At 35.8% G+C, this 25,563-nt stretch overlaps 2 protein-coding genes across 2 annotated transcripts in view; one reads left to right on the top strand and one right to left on the bottom strand.

The window, feature by feature from the left end:
• The window catches only part of LOC125659670 (splicing factor 3A subunit 1-like), a 15,857-nt gene extending 7,593 nt beyond the window's left edge, over positions 1-8,264 (top strand). The window contains exons 11-19 of the mRNA XM_048891413.2: positions 893-1,058; positions 1,406-1,507; positions 2,604-2,776; positions 3,148-3,290; positions 5,087-5,307; positions 5,448-5,653; positions 5,952-6,053; positions 6,221-6,292; positions 7,562-8,264. Coding sequence (XP_048747370.2) covers positions 893-1,058; positions 1,406-1,507; positions 2,604-2,776; positions 3,148-3,290; positions 5,087-5,307; positions 5,448-5,653; positions 5,952-6,053; positions 6,221-6,292; positions 7,562-7,663 — 1,287 coding nt within the window. The 3' untranslated portion in view covers positions 7,664-8,264. The remainder of the gene's footprint in view (positions 1-892; positions 1,059-1,405; positions 1,508-2,603; positions 2,777-3,147; positions 3,291-5,086; positions 5,308-5,447; positions 5,654-5,951; positions 6,054-6,220; positions 6,293-7,561) is intronic.
• Positions 7,878-25,563, bottom strand: LOC125659671 (deleted in malignant brain tumors 1 protein-like). The gene is made up of 14 exons (XM_048891414.2): positions 25,460-25,563; positions 23,487-23,504; positions 21,175-21,316; positions 20,931-21,046; positions 20,718-20,738; positions 20,565-20,588; positions 19,995-20,139; positions 19,479-19,636; positions 18,530-18,697; positions 14,820-14,957; positions 14,430-14,638; positions 13,806-14,152; positions 8,897-9,150; positions 7,878-8,630 (listed from the first exon to the last, which is right to left on the bottom strand). The coding sequence occupies exons 7-14, from the start codon at positions 20,114-20,116 to the stop codon at positions 8,476-8,478; spliced, it is 1,551 nt and encodes a 516-aa protein (XP_048747371.1). The 5' UTR covers positions 20,117-20,139; positions 20,565-20,588; positions 20,718-20,738; positions 20,931-21,046; positions 21,175-21,316; positions 23,487-23,504; positions 25,460-25,563; the 3' UTR covers positions 7,878-8,475.

The raw sequence follows: 25,563 nt of genomic DNA, 5'->3' as shown, positions 1-25,563 counted from the left end.
AGCACAATAAAAAATACCTTTTTTTTAACATTGTATTTCTTCTTTTTGTTTAAGTTAAACCTATAGATACATACAAGTTAATACTTATAAAGATTTCATTTCTCCAGCAGGTTATCTATGTTTATATGTATAACTGCGTGGAGTAATCAATGTTTGACTTTGATTAATATTTCGTTCATTGCTGATTAAAATTTATCCATCTTCTGATGTTGTTATCATCATAAACTTTTCACATTTTCAATGTCTTCTCGAGAACTATTGGGCCAATTTCAAGCTTGGCTCCAAGTTTCCTTTGATAAAGAGGATTGTGCAAATGAAGGACCATATAATCTTTTCTGGGGGCATTGGAAAGTAGTGAAAATAGGTTGGGGCGTTTAAAATATCTTGAACATGTACTTAAAAAAAACACTGATAGAGTACTGCACCTGTACAATTTGTCAAATTTATAGTATAGATTCAACTTTGTTCACATTGTGGGATATGTGTTTTTGAAAGAGGTAGGGGGGCTACAATAACTTTTCTGGTTTTTTGTTAATTTTCATTACAAAGAGTGTATGTTGTTATTAATATAAAAAAAACACTTGTTTTTAACACAAATGTTTTATGTATTACATTAAGATGCAAGCATTTTCATGTAGTGTAAATTCAAGTTCACACTGTGATCCCTAGAAAGGAGCCACAATGGGGATTTCAAGTTCTACCTAGTAATATGTAGGAAAACTTTATCAAATCTTCTCAAAAACAGAAGCTTCAGTGTACTATTATTGAAGACCATGATATCTGAGAGCAAAATGGGGCAACATTAGCATTCTAAAGCTAAACATTTAGAAAATCCAGTTGGTCATGTGAGCAATATGGCCTATGATTTGATGAGCCTTGTTTTATGTTGTAGGATATGGAGGAAGGTTCTGATGAGGAGATGCCCATACAGAGGAAGGCACCCAATCCCCCTCAACAGCCTCCTCCCCCACCAGGCCCCCCACCCCCCTCAGATCATCTTCCGCCCCTCCCTCCAACCCCAGACCAGGTCATCATCCGCAAAAATTATGATCCCAAAGGTAAGGATACACCGTATGATATAAGTTGTAGAGAAAGAAAATTACATGTATGTTATTGAAGTAGTTTTCAGTGTATATAATGGAAATAAAATACAAAACTCAGTGGTATTTCTCAGTTTTCCTGCAAAGTCAGCTCATATGTCACATTGTCAGAATGTTTAAATGGCTTAAGGCCATAGACCCTACAATCTTCTGGTGAGAAAATTAGAAAGATAAACTTAGACATGCACCTGTATAATAACTTAAAATATATCTTGTTGTTCAGTGACTTTAAGCCTTTGCAATCAGAGCTCTTTCATTTTCATTTTTTATGATATAATTTATTTTTTTTTCCATTTGAATTTCAGCCCGTTCTGTTCATCCCGAAACTGGCGCTGAGCAGTATATGGTGTCCCCAATCACTGGGGAGAAGATCCTGGCCAGCAAAGTCCAGGAGCACATGAGAATCGGTCAGTAGCCCTTCATTACTTCAGGTTTATTGTCCTGATTACACATGTCATGTTTTGTTTCATCAGATTGAAAGGAAAAAACTTCCCATTAAAACCTATCAAACAAAGGTATGGTTAATTTTGGATTCATTGAGGTCAACTTTAAAGATAATTTCATTCTTGCTGTAGTTTGTTATATCCATGGTCATGATATTATTTAAAATACCACAAGATAATGGCAAGTTTCAACAAGAAATACATTTTATTTTGAAAATGTATATCTCCAGCACAACAGAGCCAATTTCAACCTAACTTGCCATAAAGCTTTCTAGGGTAAAGGGATTCAAAATTATTTCGATGGTCACACCCTTTTCAATGGGGAGATAATTAAAAGTAGTGAAAATATGGTTGCATCTTTTAAAAATCTTCCTAATAACCACTGAAACAGAAAAGATAAAACTTATTGGAAAGTTTTACATGGGATATATTGAGATTTTATGAGAAAGTTTTACATGGTGGTATATTGAGATTTTATGAGAAAGTTTTACATGGTGGTATATTGGGATTTTATGGGAAAGTTTGACATGGTGGTATATTTGAATTTTATGGGAAAGTTTTACATGGTGGTATATTGGGATTTTATGGGAAAGTTTTAGATGGTGGTATATTGGGATTTTATGTGAAAGTTTTACATGGTGGTTTATTGGGATTTTATGGGAAAGTTTAACATGGTGTTATATGGGGAAAAATCGTAACAAATGAAGAGATCAGTCTGATTTCCAAGACCAGTAGGGCCATGATTAGTCGTATTCTCAGGTAGTGCAGATTCCAATTCATTCATATCAATAAATCATGGCCCTGGAGGGTAGTGTGGGGCTACAGTAGGGGATAAAAATTTCACATGCCAATATATGCGGATTTAAAATTTTTGTTGTAAAAATCTTCTCAATACGATAAAGACCGTGATTATTCATGGTAATATGCAAGCATCCTGAGATACTGCAGATTTAAGTTTCTTTGAATCATCACCGGGGTGGGGGGGGGGGGGGGGGGGGGTATTAATATCTGATTGGAGATTGTGAGGACAATAATGTATGTACATGTCTTGTGGTTTTAGGTTTGCTGGATCCCATGTGGATAAAGGAGAGACAGAAAGTGATGAAGGAGAAACAGGAACAGGAGGATGTATACGCCCCGGGAACCTCCATTGAGATGAGTCTGAAGGGCCTGGCCGAGAGACGTACCGACATCTTCGGTGTGGGCATTGAGGAAACACAGATTGGTAAAAAGGTACAAAGTTTTATTCTGTGGGATGTTGAAGGACTTGGTCAGAAATAAAAAGAAAGTAGTAAGTTTATATAAAAGAAAGTTTGAAAAACTGAAAAAAAGTAAAGGTTGAAAGTTGAAGCTTTCATCATCTGGGACTCGAAGATTTCTGTAGAAGTCTATGTGTGTGTCTGTATAATTTCCTTTTCTTAAGAGACAAATGGGGTAATTTTAGCCAAACTTTGTACAAAATGTCAGATTCAGAGTAAAGGGGACATCTACAAAGGGGAGAGGAGATGTTATGAGTCACATGAAGATGTTATTAAAATCCATCATAAAACCTATTCATTGCCATGATTTTGTAGTTGTCAAAGTTAAACTAATGTGATTTATAGATTGGAGAAGAGGAGACCAAAGAGCCCAAGAAAGTTGTTTGGGATGGACACACAGCCTCCATGGAGAAAGTGACTCAGAAGGCCCGAGAAAACATCTCTATTGAAGAGCAAATCAAGACTATCCACAAAGTGAAGGGATTCATGTAAGTATTGTCACACAGTGAAGGATTGTTACAAAGTCAAGAGGTTCATGTAAATATTGTCACACACATCACCATTGCCACAGGATTATATACAATGACTTCATCAACACTCGGAAGATGTATTGCTATCCATCTGTCATTATACAGTGGCACTCGGATTTCAGTTTGTGCATGGCCAAATTTAATTAAAATTGTTCTTTTGAGGTAGGGGAACAAACCTGTGAATTTTGTAGTCCTTACCTATTTGAAACATAGATATAGGGCTGAAGTCTTTAAAGATGATCCATTCTTTAAAAGTCTTTTTTTTACTTCTGGGCATCTGGCTTAAAAACTGGTAGCATTCTTATACTGAGCACGGAAGCTAGTACCAAAATCCATGGCCCTTGTCAGAGCTCCAGATAATTTTTTACCACAAAGAGTATTTACTCCCTGATTTTCAAATCAATACGTTGTTTGCTTTTCAGAAAAATTCAAAAGTGTATTTTGTTAATTTACTGATTATCTTTGGTCTTTTGCACAGAAGATGTAACCAGATAAACGATACTTCCTCCGTTAAACTTTAACTTAAAGTTTATACTAAAAGGCCGCTCCAGCTATTTATGGGGGAAATCATTTGCAGTTCTTTTTATTACACATGTAAAACTATTCATTGTCATTGGGAATTTGATATTTATCATTGATGCATCAAATTTGAATATGTCAGCCACTCAGTCATATGATTATGATCCATTTCTGTATATCATTCGTCCACGATTGATAATATGTTTTTTTCTCTGTGCTTTCGACTGCACACTAACTCTTTAAGAAAGAAAGTATAACAAGTAGGCCTATATAATAGTGTTTTGAGTTAACTCTTCCAATTTTTCAAAATTGTGATTGTCATCAAAACGTATTTCATAGCGCTAAATATCATGTATGATCAAGCCCTGGGCTAATCTTAATTCATATACCGGTATATGAATAGATAATTCATATTTATATCATACTACATTGTACATGTATCACAAATACGCGGACTAATATGCATTACTTTGGGAGTGTAAAGCACATTTACATTCGCTAATGCGTAATTGTACACATGATTTTCAACTTAAATGTGTATTTGGTCAAATTTAATGAGTATTTACGCTGATACGCACCTTATCTGGAGCTCTGCTTATACTTAGGGTTCAGGCCCCAGGGGACCATACACTGAAAATGCATTAAATCTTAAACATCTTCCTCTCTAACTTTGAATGTTCATCATAGCTGTAATGAGCAGGAATCCTCCATCAATTTTGATTTTTTTTTTTATTCAGAACCTCTGGGTTAAGGTTGTGGCCCCAGGTTGTGGCTTATTAACTGAAAATGCATTACATCTTTGAAAATTCAGGCTATGAACCTTGTTAAAAAAATTCTCAATATTCATGTGAACAGAATGTAGATGTAAAAGGTGTGTTGACATGTTTGTAATTATGTTTTCAAAAAAATAAAGTTCGAGAATAAAAGAAGATGAAGGAAGGTATCATTTCTGATGTCAAGTTAAAAGAAATGGCTTGAGATCGAGAGTAATTGTTATTGTGGTTTTGAATGAGAATTGAATTTTAAAAATACCCACATATTTCAAAATTTTGATAATTTGAAACAGGTTTTTGTATTTTAACAGGCTAAATTAAAACTTATATTGTACATGTGCATAGTGTTTTCTTATATGAGTTTTATTTAATGGTGTAAGAGTGAGGTATTTTTTAAAAACAATTTCTAGAGGTGATGAAAAAGACTTGTTCATATATTATGGAATTTTTTTTTCTCCCCAGGCAAGATGAGGAGAAAGAGAAGATTGGTCCGAATATTCCTAAGAATCCCCCACCACCCCCTAAAAATGCACCGCCACCCCCACCTATGTCTAAGCAGTCCAAGCCACCACCTCCACCTCCTCATTCATCTGCACAACTCAACCCAGCCCCTCTCATGTCACAGACAGTGCCCCAGAGACCACTGATGGTTCTACCACCAAGGCCCCCAATGCCAATTGTTCGTAAGTAAAAATAATAAGGAATCCATTTTTAATTTGGGATACATAGTGGGTATGCGAAGGACAATTTCTCTTCCAACTGTTTTTATTCATCTATGTCGGTCATTAACTGCATGGTTGAAGTGTTTTTCTGATGTGTATAGGAATGCAGCAGCCAATGCCGGTAGCATCCCATCAGTTTATGCCAGGACCTCCTCAACCCCCGGGATTCCCTCCCCACATGATGTCAGCTCCAGCAGCCCCTCCCCCAGGAATTCCCCCACCCCCACAGGATGACGAGCCACCAGCCAAGAAACAGAAGACAGAAGATCAGCTGATTCCAGAGGATGTCTTCTTGGCTAGAAACAAGGTCAGTGATTTTATACTGGCTGATGAAAGTTTCAGTATAAAGATATCAATATTGATGGTAAGATTTATACTGGCTGATGTTTCAGAATAAAGATATCAATATTAATGGTAAGATTTATACTGACTGATGTCTCAGTGTGGCTGTCTGGATATCAATATTAATAGTAAAAACATTCATTAACGAAAAAAACTACACTTCTTCATGCATGTATATTGTACGATTTAGTTGCTATATTTCATAACAATGTGTATTAAGTTATGATGTGTTTGATTTTAATCTATGATCCATTTGTTTTCAGGGACCTGTGACATTCAAAGTATCAGTACCCAAAGTGGAGGATAAACCAGAATGGAATCTTAAAGGACAGACTGTGTCCTTCACCCTGCCTCTTACAGACACGGTAAGGTCAAGGTCAGGGAATGACTTTCAGCTCCATCAAATCATACAATTTCTGTTGAATGTTATTGTAATTTTAAGAGTCTCAGAATGCACAAAGATAGTTGTGAAAGAATTTACTTTTTAATAAGATGCTATCCATGTTTATGGGCGATTGGTTTTTTTCCCCAGATCTCTGTAATGAAAGCCAAGTTGAATGAAAGCCTGGGTATTCCAGCTGGTAAACAGAAACTGCAGTACGAAGTAAGTTTTCAGTAAAACTACGTGGGGGTGGGAGGTTATAGTGTTGTTTCTGTCACCGGATAGAACCATCTGGAGATTGTAGATTCAATGGTATTCATGAATCATTATGATCATAATGGTTGCATTTACATGGCTATCATAAGATTATGATGGTACAATCAGGGTTGTCACTAATGCAAGAATCCTAGATGCAGAAAATTCATTTGGGACACAAATTTGTCTGACATGGCGAGTCCCACAGACGTGTCTCAGACTCTGAGTAAAAATCATAATTTTACTTAGAAGCCCTGATATTGTGTATTAATTAAAACTTGTAGGTAAAAAATCTAGGTAAAACGCTCGAGTGAACTGAGATAATACCATCGAGTTCACTGTGTCCCAATCCGACTTGTTTGTTTCGCGTCAGTCAATTAGGTGCGAATTAGAATATACATGTAATGATAAAATTTAAAGATAATTAGATAAGATGCAAAATGAAGAACGTTTTTCCACTGGCAGTTGTTTATTTCTATTTCTTATTGATTTATTTTTTTTACATATCGGGATCTATATTTACATGTAAATATAAATGTTTGTCTTCCGGTAGCCATTTTTATTGGAATTGAAAGTAGCATAGTTTGTAAACTTTGGTAGGTTTTACAGATTGTCAACAAAGAAAACTATTATGCATCTATTTTATCACAATAATAATTGGATTAAAATGCTGTTTGAATTTGAACAGGGTTGTTGTGATGATAGGAGATGCACGGAAGTACTTCTATTGGGGTGGACAATTAGTCGTCCGAGGCCAAGTCGTGAATAATTAAAAATAAATCTTAAAATTGATATGTTTTTATTGCTTCCATTTTAATTGTCTTTTATGAAAAAAGACTCTTTAAATATTCTTGGGACTCATCAAATTTTCATGGGACTCAAGCTGCTTATAAACCAAGAGTCTGGGACTTGTCTTCAATAATTTCTAGTGACAACCCTGGTACAATTCTTTAATGATGATACATGATGCTTAAAGGTCCAAGGAAAGGGGCAATGAAATGTCCTATTTGTATCGTGAGGAATTAAATAATGGAATATTTGGGTAATCTGCATAATCAGCACGCTATATTGTTTTTATTGAGAATTTAAAAACGGCGAGAATATCAAAGGCTTATTTATGACAAATCATTGATTTAGAATTTTTTTTAGTACATAAACAAAATTTGTGTTGTACATTCTTATTATGTTAAGAGTAGCAATGAGTGTGGAATTAGATTTTGTTCTCCTGTATTTCAGGGTATTTTTGTGAAAGATTCAAACTCTCTGGCCTACTACAATGTAATCCAAGGTGGTACTATTGCTCTGCAACTGAAGGAGAGAGGAGGAAGGAAGAAGTAGATGCTGGATGAATAAAGGGAATGACAGAATGAAATAACTGACCGAATGAAATAACTAAGGATTTGTTTGATAGAATAAAGGACTGGATTACAAAGGGACTGATGTCATTTGTAAACTACAGATATGTAAATGTATTTTGAATATATTTGACACATCATGATGATATTGCAGCTGCTGTTGGTTATGAATGCAGCAACACAACAATAGAATAACAGTTGGTACTATATATTGACTTGAGTATAAAATTTCTTTATCATGGAGTAAGCGATAGTCAACATGCGGCTGTCAAATTCTTTCCATGTGTATATATACATTTATTGTGTATTACAAGTTTCCCAGGTTAATAAATGCTTCTCTGCAAGTTGAATTCTTGAGATCATGCTGCAGGTATTTCACATTGCAAGAAGTTTGAAACACGTTCATTACATTTGTTTTTTATTTCTGGCTTATTTTGAAAGTAACAATTACATGTACATATGAAAGAAAAAATGTAAAGTATATTTTAGTTTTATTAAAAACACATGTATATCACATTTTTCACTTTGTGTTAATGTACAAATGCATGTGTTTGAGGTTTTCAGGAAATAAAATGAAAAATGTTTTATGGTGTATACTTTGTGCTTGCACAGTGCTATTTATGAATTGCTGATGTCAGCGCATTATGCATAATCATGATCAAAGCAGTGAATAAACCGATTTCTTTGGATGCATGATGTAATAGTGAAAGGTTGCTGAACAGGATGTCTTATCCGTTTCTGATTGCGCAACAGAATTTATGACGTAATCATGTATTGATGACGCAGGCGGACATCTCATCTTTTCAAAACATTTTCTTTGGGCCTTATTTTTATAACCACTGCCACTGTCAGCAAGGCTAGGATGAAAACGCCAAATACAACAGATATGATGGTAACTGACGTCACACTTGTGTCGTGTTCTGATTGGACATTTGGCGCCTGATTGTCGGCTGTAAGAAAAAATATTCGTGACTTGTATACTGTTCAGAGAGGCAGAATACATACACCATGGATACAGAAAACCAGATTATATGTTGCAATCCTTGACCCGGTTACAAAAAAGTTAATTGAGTTTGACAGTTTTAAATGTCAATAGTGCTATCTAGATGCACGAGTTCATGACTAGTTAACTGACCTTCATGAAACTGGGTCTTGTGCGTTATATTTTTCTGCAAAAGCAATCGGGTGTTCAGTTGTATTTCAGTCTCGTACTTACGTAAATCAACTTCGAAATCCTCCTCATCATTGTAACCTATGTCGTCATTAACGTTACCCCCATCTGACCTTCGGATCACGTGACTATGACACGTTGGTCGACATGTTGGGGAATGATCATTGATTGGGCAGAAAGTAGCATTACAGTATAAGTGTATGGGGTCGCGACTGGTGGCGAATTCAAAGTACTGAAAAGAGAATCTCGTCTCGTGGACAGCCTGGTAAAAGATGACTGCGTTTGGATCAATTACACACCTGCAAAATTAATTGTAGTAACCATAGGTAATATGTTATACGGTACGACCTTACTCTAGTCTTGATTGTTTTATATCCCTTCGAGAATTTTTGATATATCGAAATGTTACCAGCTGTAGTAAAGTGTCACAATATTTGCATTTAGGGCTGTAAAGTAAGGGTTATTTATTGTGTCAGCCCCTGTTGTGACGCGGGAACTCAGTTTTTGAGGCATCATCTGAAAACCCGCGACTGTAAATGATGAACGTTTGGTAAAGGAGCATTCACTTCCAAGGTTTTCGTCTTAGGTTTGACACGGCCATGATACACACGTAACTTGAATCCACGACTTTCTAGTCACAAGTCTTGTCAATATATAATTTTTAAAATGGGTGCCTATAAACAAAACTATGTTGTAAAAGTTTGGCGCGGTCTTAAATCTTGCCTTCTAAGGAACTTGATGAAGAATTGCTTCCTAATCAGCTTCCATTTTATTCTCTTATAAACCAGGAACCAATAGTATTGGATTATGGTGGAATTCGAAATTGTTATTTCATTAAGAGCCTTTGTCGAATTTCACATTTTGTTTGCAAACACCAGACAACTTCCATGACGTTGGATAAAACAATTATAGAAGAATGTTCATGATCTTGACGTTTAAAAATATTTAGATTTGTCATTTTCTTTGTACTTCAAATATATCAAAGTACTTTTGTCAATCTGAACATTGTAGTTGATGGCACATATGAATGTGGTGGGATAAACAGCCTTGTATTCGTTGCAGTTTGATTTTCGCTATTTTAATGGGAGACACAACTCATGAAATCCAAGCTGCAGGAAATTTAAGCTGGTAACATATCGTATAAAACAGACCAGCGAATTAAGGAAGGATCCCTTTGGTAAGTGAACACAAAACTTTTTTGCATGGTATAGTATAGCTGAAGCTGGAAAGGGTTGACATGCATAACATTCTTACAATTACTGCATGGTGTGTTTAATTCCATTATACGATACTTATTTTTTAAAATGCTAATAAATCCAGACATGGAAAAAAGTATTGCGATACCAAAGTTCCCCTTTACAATTTTTTTTGAAAACAGAACAATAATTTGGATTCAGTAACGCAATACAGTCAGTGTCTTTGTTTATAATATACATGCAACTGTATTCAATTGTCTGTTGGCTGAGAATCACCCGTACTACTATTGTACTCACTTCCAACAGAATCGCGAATTCTATGCATAGTGTTTTAACTTTTTAATTAATCGGTACATTTTGACATAAAAGTTTACTTTTCTTGCACATCAAAATCATGAGTCCTTCGTAAGTCTCAAATTATTGTAATCCGATGGCAGATTATTGGAATGAGGGAAGCAGGTATGTCATTGAGACAAACATTGGTCATCAAGTGGATCATCACCATTCAACCATCTGTAGAATTGTCAGAAAGTACCAGTCAACATTTGCTTGGTAATTTGTTCAATAATTTGATGACGTCAAAGGTCGCGCAAGATATGAAAGACCCCATAAAACGTCTGTTCAGGAGAACAATGCACTTTCGGGAGGACAATGTGCATTAGAGATAAAGGGCTCACGGCGGGTGTGACCGATCGACAGGGGATGCTTACTCCTCCTAGGCACCTAACCCCACCTCTGGTATATCCAGGGGTCTGTGTTTGCCCAACTCTCTATTTTGTATTCCTTATAGAAGTTATGAGATTGATCACTGTTCGTTATCTTCACCTTTTACTCAGAAGGATGGTTAGACGAAACGCCTTTACAAATGCATGTAGCTCTTTCAAAAAAGGAATGATCGCCAGATCTTACGCTTTCCACGAGAAGAGTGTGAAATCGAATGAAGTCATTTGACTATCGTGCAAGAAAACCCATAAAAAGACCTTTGATTACACCAACCAAAAAGCAGCACACAAGCAATTGTGTCAAGCTAGCCAACGTTGGAACCTAGCCTCTTGGAGGAAAGTCCATTGTAGAGACGATTTCGTTTGGCACTGGTGTGTTTTCTACTACTGTCAGCTAGATTTTATCATAATTACCGGCAACCTTTATACACAAAATTACCAAAGGGACATTCTTACTGTAAGTGCTGTGCCTCATTTTGACAATCAACCTTTTATTATTTTTTTTTTTACCAAGGTCAGTCTTCATGGATGGCAATGCTATACCACATCGTGCTCGTGATATGCAGGATGCTTTGAGTAGAGAATCAATTACGACACTACAATAGCCTGTTCAAAGTCCACATTTGAATAAATGGTCGCCGAGTTCGTCAAACGACACAGAAAATTCAAACATTAGATTAGATGAATAGGTACTGCCACAACATCAAATTCAAAGTTGGATTAGGGACATAAGAAGACGCATAAAGTTCGTCATTAGTATGATGAAAGGTGAAGACAACGAACAGTGATCAATCTCATAAATCCTACAAGGAATACTAAATAGAGACCTAGAGTTGGGCAAACACGGATCCCTGGATATACCAGAGGTGGGATCGGGTGCCTAGGAGGAGTAAGTATCCCCTGTCGACCGGTCACACCCGTCGTAAGCCCCTTGTCTTGATCAGGTAAACGGAGTAATCTGTAGTCAAAACCAGTGTGCCAAGAACGGCCTTACAATCGGTATGAAACATATCAGACAGCATTTGACCCAATGATAGGTTATCTTGGCAAACTAGATAGTTATAACTACCATAGAATTTGCAAAATGCTCTCTTTAAACGAGACTGTTGCAATTGAAAACTCTGTATCATCAACTTGTTTGTCAGTAGCCTGCTTCAATTTAAAAACTGATCATACGCAGAACAAACTCTTGCGTATCGAATCAGTTGAGAAATATAAACACCATATACAGGTTATAATAGGGCATTGCTACATAAATATTGAAAGTTGACGATGGAAAAGCTGAAATCACCCTGTTTGTCATAAAGTTGAGTTGTTAGATTGCCGTTAATTCTATTTTCAATAAAAATATATACGTATAAAACAGATGTTGAGGACTCTGTCGTGTCTTTTATTTCGTGTTCACAGTGATATATCGAATCGACATATGAATGAAAATGATTTATAATTTATTTTTAACAGATAAAACGTCGTCGATATATCTAAATGATCGGAAGTTTACATTAGATACTGAAAAAAACCCTGTTTAGTTTGAAGTTTACAACAAGTTAATCTTATTTAACTGTATTTAATTTACAACAGACATAAAGGCATAGATCTTTACTGTAAATTTTCCTTTTAAAAATCCACGCATTCTTACCTTTGTTAAAAAAAAAGAAAAACATTGAATACTTTTTACGTTTTTAAAGATCAAGTGCTGCTATAAAAATAACGTCAATTGTGTTTACGTCTCTTTACTGATTCGATATGCAAATGCATGTTCTGCGTATGATCAATTTTTAAACCGAGAAAGGCTACTGACAAATGAGTTGGTGTTATAGGAGTTTCCACAGTCTCGTTTGAAGTCAGTATTTGGCAAATCTTATGGTGATTCTGATAATCTTGTTTTCAAATATTATAGGGTTATTGAACTTGTATTGGTGAATATTGGCACGATTTGGCTGTGAAAATGCCCGAGCTTGCGAGTGCATTTTGACAGCCAACGAGTGCCAATATTCACTAATATAATTTCAATAACCCTTTTATTATATAGCTAACGTATATAGTTGTTAAATTATATCCCTTTTCACTCTAAATACTCCCAAAATAGACGAGAATCCATCAATATTGGCATCTAATGTGAAAGTGTGCAATATCAGCATGCATTTCATAACTGTTTAATATTAAACCCGTCATTGATGCATGAAGCAAACTGATTTTGTGAATGGGGACATCATAATTTATGTACAGTAAAACAGTTTGTTTAAGTAAATAAAATGAATATTTGTTTTAAGTGCAATACATACTGAATTCACGCAGCTCTGTCAGATTCGGAGGACCGTAGTCTGCCATTCTGGCTTGTTTACGTCATTACGGTAAGGTCAATATTGAACGCTCATACTCGGAATGTTTCGGGCGCACACTATTTACGTAATGTAAAGTTAGCGTTCAATAAATTATCAGGATATTGAACGCTAACATTCTCTAGATTTTACGCAGATTTTATGATAGACTGTTTATTAGCTATATAATAAAAAAAAATTACTGAGTCGAATGCTGTCTGACGTGTTTCATACCATTTGTTAGGCCGTACTCTACATACAGATTTTGACTACGGATTACTCCGTTTACCTGATCAAGATAGGGGACTCATGGCTGATGTGACCGGTCGACAGGGGATGCTTACTCCTCCTAGACACCTGTTCCCACCTCTGGTATGTCCAGGGGTCCATGTTCGCCCTTCTCTTAATTTTGTATTCTATACAGGAATTATGAGATTGATCATTTTTCGTTATACTATATATGAAAACTGTTATTTGTAGTGTAAAATTAATCATCATACTTAGGCTAAGAGAAAAAAAGCTGGTATTGCGATATCTTTTTCCATGTGTATATATAGATAGATAATCCAAACACAAGAAACATGCAGAGACTTATAACTATGGTAATTCTCTAGGAAGCGGTCAGTGATCATGATGGATGGGATATATTCAACCCTTTCAAAATAATTGACAGCAGTCAGAGATTTGGAAGGCAAGTTGAAATGAGGAAACTTACCCATTTTGGATGATAAAATACCGCATCTTTGGATCCGTGATAATTGTTGGTGTTACATAGCAATGCGAGAGCCTCATCCTGAGCGCACTGTTTGTGATGTCACTATACGCCCTTACGTACACATTGTCTCCAACTTGAGATGTATTGAAATTCGTCAAGCGCGAGAGCGAGGGATTGGAGAAAAACTGAAGATGAACAAGACGTTCTTTGGTTGTGAGGGAAGAGAAAGAGAAGAATTTACACAGGAGGTTCGTGCGGAGTTGAATTTCACGAATGATGAAATGATATAATGGGTCGTGGTGGGCACATATGATCTCGTTGCTGTATTCTACACCTTCTGTCAAATTCTGTAAGAGATATGTAATTACTTTCAAGTTATGTTACACTATGAATACACAGTTTTTCATTAGATGAAATTATTAACAATAAAAAAAAATTCTGGACAGATATTTAAATGAATACATAAAAATATGAAATAAAATTGAGTAGTTTTTTTTAGGGAAAAAAGAACTTTATAAATGAAAATCAAATGATACCCGATAGCACTATCTTTTATAGAAATATAATGGGAAGCAAGGATTAGTCTAAATTAGACGTTATCTTGGTATGAATGCTGGGATTTACCATTTCTTTGGTTTTGCATTGTGAGTAATCCTGTCCAAAGTACAAGTAGCTTCCGTTCAATTGTCCCGTGCAGTTAGCATTGTCAAAGCCTATGTAGCATTCCTTTGGATTAAAATCCGGGTATTTCTGAAGAAGCGGTGGAAGATACACCGTAATGTTCCATGCGTCGTCAAGGCAACCAACGGAAGTAATAGATTCAGTGTTTTTATCTGAAATCATTTGGCGGAAATGATAATCAAACTATTCTTTTATCTGCATGGAAAATGAGGTATAAAAAAGATTCTATGTTTTGAGGGTATATCTACATGTACGTTATGTATAGTATTTTCAACACGAATTTTAATTTTTTGTTTTTTTTGTTTTGGTTTTTTTGTTTGTTTGAATATTTACCTGTTTCACACAAGTTTCCAGTATATCCACTCGGGCACGAACAGTGGTAGTCATCCTGGGGGCGGGTTTGGTAACATGTTCCTCCATTTTGACAAGTGTTGTTCTGGCAAGTGTGTTTTGGTGTTGTCCGGACGAATCCTAAATATTCAAAACAAAATAATGTCCGTTTTGTGAAACTAAAGTAGGAAATGGAAAGTAAATGTAAAACTTATACGGTACCAATTTTGATGCACCAGATGCGCATTTCGATAAATAATGTCTCTTCAGTGATGCTCAACCGAAATGTTTGAAATCCGAAACAACTATGAAGTTTTAGATCTAAATATAGCCAAAAACAGCGTGCCAAACAAGTGGAGCCAAATTCGTCCAAGGATAAGAGCTATGCATGAGGGAGATAATCCTTAATTGTTAAAGATACTTTCGCTACCAGGGTACCAAAACATGTATCTTTACTTTTGTAATACTTCGTAAAACTGGCCAAGTCAAAGACGTGCCGTGATCACTGTAGATTCCTTAATTTACGTGAGTACTTAATATCGCGAAATGACTCGTATACATGTACATGTACGTCAAATCGCAAGAACATAAATTCGCGAGTGCTCTGTTGATCAACAGTCTTTATATGTATTTTAGCAATAAAACAAGAGGCCCACAGGTCTTATCGGTCACCTGAATACTAGTGAAAAAGTATCACTACTTCCATGGGCTATGAAATCTAGAAAAAAATTCCTGTTCTGAATATCTAAGCTAAATTCTAGTGTTCAGCAACAGTATAAAACAAGATGTGTTCTTAAAACTTCACTGCCCTCAAAAGTGCATACACTGATGAAAGGCTTTAAATAATAGGTGTATTAACATTAAAACATCAAAATATATATGACTAATTTGGACTCATCCTAAAGTCATAACCCAGGGTTGTGAAATTCACCATGTTTTGTACATCCTTTTCTGCTATTTCTAAGTATGCATTTAGATTTTATACAGACAAACTTACACATAAATAGTACATATACTAAGTTTGGCCCCACCCTGGAGTCAAAACCCTTACTCTGGGGGAAATCAAATTCATAATTTTGGTAAAAGACTAACTGCTCTATCCACTTTGTTTCAATTTAGTATCAAAAGCAATAAAGAAAATGTTATTTAAGTGTTTTACACATTGTTTGGCCCCGCCTTGGGATCAGAACCCCTACCCCGGAGATCATGAAATTTACAATTTTGGTAGAGGCCTTCCTGCTGTACATCACTATCATTTAGTTTTTCTTACATGTGTGTGGTTCTTGAGAAGATTTTTGAAAATTGGTCAATTTTGGGCAGTTTTTGCCCCGCCCCTAAGGCCCCAGGGATGCTGGAGTCCTGAAATTTACAATTTATATCCTCCTTGTCCCAATGATGCTTCATACTTAGATATAATACAAGAATTATATAAAACATCAAACGACACGAACATGTAGAATGTCAAATTGTGGGGACGACCTGACCCTTCCTAAATTACACTAAATTCAGAGACTGTATAAGGCTTGCTAAACAATATGTTTTCTTGGGAGCGAATTAGGAAACATAAATCCTATTCGCCTAATGGTCTGACTCACATTATACAAAGGGATAATGACTGACGTAATTATTAAGGATTACGAGTTGAGGTAGCAGGGGACAGTTTCGCACAATAGGCCCGGTCAACTTTTTCAAAAAATGGAAATACCCCATATTTGAAGTGATATTACATGTGTAAAAATGTATACAATAATTTTAGGATGCATGTCAAATGTAGCTGAGTGCTTAATAAAAATATTGATATATAACATGTAGGTGTCACCATGATTCCTAGCATATAGATGGGTGCAAATACGAAACTAAGACACGTGGTCAGTTGCTGAAGAAATTCCGGTGAAAACATGCAGGGTCCAGCAAAAGGTCTGTAGCTGTGGGGGAAGGTAGATGGTCCCATATGAAAGGTAGATTTTTGAGAAGGGCAGATAGGGTTCTTGATTGTGCACAGTGTCTAAATCCCCATGTTTGGTACTGTGATGGTGTGGGGGTGGTGCGGATTAGCCCAAATGAAAGAAAATCAAAGCAAAAAAGGGGAACCTGCTCAGAGCATGTTTTGTGCACCAGCACCAGTATTTATAGATTACATGTAATTTAGGGTCATAATCTATTAACTACACTAATATGAAATACAAGTATGGACATAAAAGGGAAATATGATTTTTCATTAGTCTGCCATAATCTGACTTTGATGCATACCCCCTATCCACATGTTTCAGAGCCAAACAAACTGTCCCCTGCCACCTGATCATTCGATATTTATGTATATATATTAGCTCGTCCTCCTGATTATTCGATAATTATATATATATATCCTTCAGATTGTTTACGTCAGTCATTACATGTACATGTATCACTTCACACAATGTTGATCAGGTCATCGCAAGAATAGAACGTGTCCTAATTCGCTCCCAAGAAAACATAATTTTATATTGACTAGCAAGCCAAAATAACAAGGACGTAATTTGCACCGTAAAATATGTATGCAGAGTACCAGCTTTTACCGTCTCTATCAAGCCATCTCATGTAAAACTCTTTCGAAGGAAGGGTAAGGTACTATCTAACTGTTAGTGTCCTTGGTCGTTTTTGAATATAAATTTTCAGTACCTAGTTGTGATTATTTAGTGCTTTATATAGTAATTAATTGATTTTCACATGTATCGTTTAGATCCTAGGGGTAGACGTAAGGTTGAGTGTTATAATTGTTTGTTTGTGCTTTATATTAAATATTCTATACAATTGCATCGAGAGATCCACTCTCCTTATAAAATATCTTAAACACTGAATGACACAGCGACTGTGTGGGATTGCATCAGTGTGTATAAGTAGCGCTTTAGGAGCATAACAAAGCTTCCTTTTTTAGGGAAGTCGTTGTGGCCGAGTGGACTTACGCACTGGTTTGACAATCTTGCTAGGCGGTAGGTGCCGTACGTCGCTGGTTCGACCCCGGGCTGGGGCGAAAATTTTCAGTACCTAGTTGTGATTATTTAGTGCTTTATATATTAATTTTAATTGATTTTCACATGTATCGTTTAGATCCTAGGGGTAAACGTAAGGTTGGGTGTTATAATTGTTTGTTTGTGCTTTATATATATATATATATATATATATATATATGAAGTGAAGATAACGAACAGTGATCAATCTCATAGCACCTATAGGCAATACAAATTAGAGAGTTGGGCAAACACGGACCCCTGGACACACCAGCGGTGGGATCAGGTGCCTAGGAGGAGTAAGCATCTATGTCGACCAGTCACACCCGCCGTGAGCCCTATATCTTGATCAGGTAAACGGAGATATTCGTAGTCAAAATCAGTGTGCCAAGAACGATCTAACAATCGGTATGAAACACGTCAGACAGCATTTGACCCAATGATAGGTTGTATTGGCAAACGAGATCGTTATAACGACTATATAATTTGCGAAATGCTGACTTTAAACGAGACTGTTGAAACACCTGTACCATCAACTTGTTTGTCAATGGAGATGCTGTACTCATATATAATATATATATATATATGATATCGTTCCAAGATACATGTGTTGTTTGTGAAGACTTCTTGTAAGGCTGTCCTTTCCTAGACAGACGAACATACATATTATCAATAAAGTCATCCCTAAGTCTTCAACATGCTGCTAAGTATTACAATTTAACATACCACTTTGACAATAGGTTCCTCCGAAACCAACAGGGCATTTACAAATGTAACCGTACTTTGCGCCGGCTATGCACGTGCCGCCATTCCTACACGGAGTAGACGTCAGAATACATGGATTTCCCACCGTGGCTCTCTGAGAGAAATATCCTATTTGAAAGTCGTTGGGATCTGCCATAAACAATACATAGTAGTAATGAATACATCTCATGGGATCTGACATAAACAATACATAGTGGTCATGAAGACATCACATGGGATCTGTCATAAACAATATCTAGTGGTAATGAAGACATCACATGGGATCTGACATAAACAATACATAGTGGTCATGAAGACATCACATGGGATCTGACATAAAGAATACATAGTGATAATGAAGACATCACATGGGATCTGACATAAACAATACATAGTGGTCATGAAGACATCACATGGGGTCTGACATAAACAATACATAGTGATAATGAAGACATCACATGGGATCTGACATAAAAAATACATAGTGGTCATGAAGACATCACATGGGATCTGACATAAACAATACATAGTGGTCATGAAGACATCACATGGGGTCTGACATAAACAATACATAGTGATAATGAAGACATCACATGGGATCTGACATAAAAAATACATAGTGGTCATGAAGACATCACATGGGATCTGACATAAACAATACATAGTGGTCATGAAGACATCACATGGGATCTGACATAAACAATACATGGTAATAATGAAAACATCAAATGGGATCTGTCATAAACAATACATAGTGATAATGTAAACTTCAAATGGAATCTGCCATAAACAATCCATAGTGGTAATGAAGACAACAAATGGGATCTAATTATTGAAAGAGAGACCAAATTAACCACTTTATGATCATAACCTATAATACAGACACCGTGTGTTCGGTGGATCTGTTACTTGTAACAGTGAATAATCTCACCACATGAAACACCAGCGTCTTCGCCGTGTCCACAGTCGGTATTGCCCCACCCATTGGAGGCACAGTCCCCAATGTCTGCCTCATCCCCATTACAGTGCAGGTTGTCCTGCCATATAGGGCCATAACCGTTGGAGAAATGGGCAGTGCCAAAAACTCGACTGAAAAAATGAATATTTACTGTTTACACGATTTAAAAGCCTGTCTAGAATTGTGTAAACATTAACACATACAGTGAACATGGTGTTATGATAACATGACTATTACTTTTCTAGTGATCTTTTTTTTCACAATTTGCAAACTTAAAAGGTCACTTCATTAGGTCACGTTTCGAGATTTACAAACAGGAGGATATTGTAGGTAAACGTTTTAGCAACAATGCATGACACGTTTTCCAATTCATAGCAATTTCAAAGAAATTCAAATTCATTCTTATTTGAATGCTCTTAGATATGGAAGGTTTGATTTTGAAAATAATCATGCAAAGAATATCTTTAAAAAAATATATAAAACGCCTACATGGCCCCTTTGTATCCTAACATTCTGCAGATGACGTCACCATCTGACGTGTCAAAATCGTCGTCACACACTGTTCCCCATTTGCCGTCATGAAGTAGCTCCACTCTCCCCTCTGTTTCCATTTCACCATTGACAAGTCGCACAACTAAAAAATAAGTCACCGTCTGCATTCTGAATATGACGTCAGCATGTGACACGTCAATATCAACTGCATTGAAAATAACGAAGGTATTGCCATTTAGGTGGACATACTACCCCTAGAAGACTTAGTTTTACGGAGGACAGGTATATTTCAGATGATTCGAAGAACAAAGTATATGTTTAATGATGTCTTGGAAGGGGTGGAGTATATAATCATTTTTGTCTTCCAATTCAATAGATATAATAACAATACGTGGTACTGAAAAGCAAATCCGTGATTTATTCTGAAATACATAATAAATTCAAACTTTATAACGTTTTGCCAAAACATGTTTACTGGGGATAATAGTTTTAAAATAATTGTAATAGAACTTTAGATTTAATTATGTTTCATTTAATTCTAAAGAATTTAAAACCAAAACAACTCACGTGTCGGAGCGCTGGTTGTTGTGACTGTTCAAAAATACAATCATAAAATATGAACAAATGTAGGCCAATACGCATGATGTGTAACAGTGGTGAGAGGTAACGGTCATCTTGTGAATTGATGACGAAGGAATCCAATATAAAACGAATACTCACCAACTGGTTCAGTGGAATAACCTGTTCAGAAAAAATTGAAACGTCAAATATACCTGTAATTCTTTTTGTTTATTTTTTAAATTCTAAAACATGAAGATGAATGTACTTATTCTGAGTTTTGAGTACAAATTTAGATTTGTAACGAGAAATCAGTATTGAGCATCACGACATTTAAATGTGCTCTTCGTCAAAAGTCAGTACAAAACATCACACCTGTGCAGTAAAGATCGACGGCATCCTGACAGATCCGCTGAAACTTGTAACACGAGGCCAGCTCAATGGACGAGCAATGTAGCAATTGTGACCGATATCGATTGTACAAAATAGTTCTACAATACAAAATTGTTCATTAGATGTCAATTGCTGGGTTGTTGTCTTGTTGTCCTGCACCAGAAACTAGGAACATTTTGGGGTAGCACCGGAAGAAGAATTCGGAACATTATGAGATAACACGTACCGAGAGAAGGAACTGTATTTGAGTCCTTTAGACTGACACAACGCCTCTCCGGCGATTTTGGTGAATGTATTAAAACATATCTCTTGCCCATTAAGTTTCACATGCCCTCCATGTCTGTATGGAAACTGAACATCAGCAATTCCTTTTAAGCACAAATAGAATGACTGTAAATCAACTGATATCAAACATATGACGACAAACGTAATATCATTTTCATATCCCTGTGAACGCGAAATAAAATACACTACAAACATCTGCTTCGTACTTAGATATTTTATTGAAAATAGATATTGATTGATTGATTGATGTTTTCCGCCACACTCAACAATTTTTCAGTTATATGGTGGCGCCCAGTTTTTATTGGTGGAAGAGAGAACCCAGATACAATGTAGCTGGGAAGAGACCACCGACCTTCCGAAAGTAAACTGGGAAACTTTCTCACTTACCGGCACGAGCGGGATTCGAACCCGCGCCGACAGAGGTGAGAGGCCGTGTGATTTTGAGCGCAATGCTCTAACCACTAGGCCACGGAGGCCCCGAAAATAGATATTAACGGCAAACTAACTACTAAACTTTAAAACAGAAGGGATGGTTTCAGCTTCTCCATCGTCAATTCCCGATAGTTATGTAGCAATATTCCATTATCACCTGCATATGGTGTTCATGTCTCTCAACTGCTTCGATATGCAAGAGCTTGTTCTGTGTATGATCAGTTTTTAAATCGAGGCAGGCTGTTGATAAACAAGTTGGTGTTGCAGGTGTTTCAACAGTCTCGTTTAAAGTCAGCAATTTGCAAATTCTAAAGTTGTTATATCGATCTAGTTGCCAATACAACCTGTGAATGTGTCAAATGCTGTTTGATACACATTTTTCTGTTTCATACCAATTATTGTTAGGTCGTTCGTGGCACACCGAATTTGACTACGGATTACTCCGTTTACCCGATCAAGATATAGGACTCAAGGTGGGTGTGACCGGTCGAAAGGGTATGTTTACTTTTCCAAGGCACCTGGTCTCACTTCTGGTATATCCAGGGACTTGTATTTGTTCAACTCTCTATTTTGTATTCTATACAGGAGTTAAGAGATTAATCACTATTCGTTATCTTCACTTTTCATTATACAAATAATGACAAAATCAATATGCAAATGATAACAAATGTCATAACACTCGAATGAATTATGACATTATGCCCCCATGGTGCAAAATTGAAAAGGGCTATACACATGCATCATTTAACTGATATTACTGCCAAACCAATTCAAAATATTGAGTAGACATCTTCCTATGCCCAGAGTGGAATTTGACCATGTGACCTGAAAATTAATAGGAGTCATCTACTCCTTATGCTGTACAAGTGTACCACGTTTGGTGTCAATCAAGCAAATAATTCTTGAAATATAGGAGACAGTGTATTCCTATGTCTAGTATGACCCTTGATCTCTTGACATGTGACCTCAATATCAATAGGGGTCATCTACTCCTTATACTGTACCATTGTACCACGTTTGGTGTCAATCAAACAAATAATTCGAAAAATATAGGAGACAGTGTATTCCTATGTCTAGTATGACACTTGACCTCTGGCCATGTGACCTCAATATCAATAGGGGTCATCTACTCCTTAAGATGTATCATTATACATAGTTTGATGTCTGTCAAGCAAAGGGTTCCCAAGATATTGAGCGGACAGTGTCTTCCTATGTCCAAAGTGGGTTGACCCTTGACATTAGAGCTTTTGACCTGATAAACGATAGGGGACCTCTTCTACTCATAACCAACGCACATATGAAATATCATTACGATCAATTTAATGGTTCTCAAGACATTGAGATGACATGTGGTCTACCGACCGACATACCGACCGACCGACAGGTGCAAAGCAATATGCCTTTCTTCTTTAAAGGGGGCATAAAAATAAACACTACTGGGATAATATTGAAAATCATGTAGTATAAGCATGTCTGATGATATTCATTAGGTGATAAAGAAAAGAAAAAGATTACAAAACTCACCTTGATGAGTATCAATAATATATGCAAAGTTTTACATCAAATAGATATTTTATAACTTCAAATATGCATTGGTTAAGTCTATTCCTAGTGAAAATCATTCAGTTACACAGGTTAGTAATGCTGGATCGACCATGCGAATTTCAAGGCGATCACGCTTGTAACATGTATTCATCATCATTACACGTGTGGCGTCAAAGTAGGACATTTAAAAAGACCTTCAAAGTAGTATCCCACTAAACTATATAGCGGTTAAATAAACTGTCGTAGATATCATACAAATATAGCAAAAATACTTACCTACTGTGTGTGCATAAACTGAAAAATAATCTTAAGGTAGGTAAATACTATTAGAAATTTCTGTCAATCAAAATTTTTTTTTCATTTAAATAACTTTAACAACTCATAAACTAACTAAAAAATCCATATTAGACATACCTTTGCAGGTTTATTTTTATACTATGTGCTACAGAGCACATATACCCCCAAATGCAAAAGCCAAATTTTAACACAAGAATGCATGATCTCATGTTTTATTAAAAATATGCACCAAAGCACATTATATTAAGCTATAATATATAAAGACCAATAGCTATTCATTTACTGAGAGAATTTTCAAAGATATTCAATTGAAAACATACACAATTGCTGTCTAATCTGCGCACATCCTTCAGAAAAAAATCACAGAATATCACAATTTTGAAAAATTCTCAAAATCTAAATTGTTTACATGCCAGTTTTTCTTTAAAAATATTTAGAATTATATCTAAGGTTAACAATAAAACATATTTAACCATAGTTGACCAGAGATATTTTGCAAAATGGTCTCTTGAATACGTAAACCCCCATTTTTAAATTTAAGTTTTACAATTATTCTTTGCACACTTTGAAAATAGTAAATTGTAACAGCAACTACAGTCTTAAAATCAAGATTAACAAAATATGACAATATATATATGTGTAAAACATACTGAAAATTTTGTCCTACCAGACAATTAGAACACAAGGAGTGTGTGTGTGTGGGGGGGGGGGGGGTACACAAGGAGTGTTGGGGGGGGGGACCCCACCCCTTCCTTTTTCTCACAATTTTTTTTGGTGTGTGTGATATTCTTTTTTTTGTTTGGTTATCAATCATATCACACATAAAAATACATACATGCTATCTCATACTTATAGAAAAAATAAATATAGTGTAACATATGTGTAGATTCTAGCAACTACAGCTCATGTACAAATAATTTTGTTTCTTGAAAATACTTGTGAAGAAGAGTTCAAATATTCAACAACTTTACTGATAATGTTCTGAGGATTTATAATTCTTGGTTTCTTTGAACCAAATACAAACTCACTAAAAACAATTTGAATTCCACTGTGAGGGTCACGCCTATGTATGATTTTTAACTTGTTCAGGCTTAGATTGCAAGCTATGAGCCTTTTAGAGATCAGTGTAGATATCACATTGCTGTGTACCATTGGAGCTAGTGAGGACTTGACACTATAATAAATCATGGTAAATATATCTAAGATTCACATTTGAATGCTAAATTTGACTCGTACAGTTCTCGTAAACTACAAACATCAGACAAAGAAGTTATAACTGGAACTTTCTAGTCGGTGTTTAAAATTTAAAACCGGATACGTAAAAGCACGGACTTTCCTTAAATATTCATACAGATTTATACCTCCGTATACCCAATAAAGGTACCTTTATTGGCAGATTACAAAAATACAATTACATAACATTATTCATATTTCATTATGAAACATTGACGTGAATCACATGTACTTTTGATCCAAAATCAACATGCATGTAATTCAAGTATTTTCTTAAAAATATTCAGATCAATAAAGAAAAAAATATGATTTTATTAGTTCCTTATTTTTTTAAGTGCATGCATTCCATATTTCAATTAGGTTACATTATATATTGGAAAAAAATATGTGGACAAATAATCAGAGAGAAATCAGATAAACGAAAGTAACAGAACAGTGTGAAGCCTCGGTGATTATGGTGCCTCAGTAATTTTATGGTACTGTAAAGGGTTTTAATTTTGCGGGGTTAAACTTTCACGAGTTTTATCTTTAGGTATTTTACTATGGTTTTATTTTCGTGGATAAACCCTTTATCATATATGAACGCATACACCCAAATACTTTGAACAACATTTTGCGATGGTTTTATTTTCGCGATCGTTAGTATAATCGCAAATGTAGCAAACGAAAAACCCCGAGCGAATATTTCCTCCTTTACAGTATCTGTGATATAAATCTACCTGGAATGGTTTTTCTGGATGTCCGTGGTGTAGTTGCTTTAGAAGACACTGTTGTGCTGTGATCTTCAAATGAAAGAATTAATTGACGGTGTTTACCAAAATAA

Source organism: Ostrea edulis, chromosome 9 (genome assembly GCF_947568905.1).
Source record: "Ostrea edulis chromosome 9, xbOstEdul1.1, whole genome shotgun sequence".
NCBI lineage: Eukaryota > Metazoa > Mollusca > Bivalvia > Ostreida > Ostreidae > Ostrea > Ostrea edulis.
This window is presented reverse-complemented; position numbering and strand designations above follow the sequence as displayed.

Coding starts and splice junctions, on each gene's coding strand:
- LOC125659671 (XM_048891414.2), bottom strand. CDS start 20,116: ATGGAAACAGAGGGGAGAGTGGAGCTACTTCATGACGGCAAATGGGGA. Junction 19,637..19,994: donor TTAGGATACAAAGGGGCCAT/GTAGGCGTTTTA, acceptor TCATTTTTTCAG/TCGAGTTTTTGGCACTGCCC. Junction 18,698..19,478: donor AGACGCTGGTGTTTCATGTG/GTGAGATTATTC, acceptor TGTTTATGGCAG/ATCCCAACGACTTTCAAATA.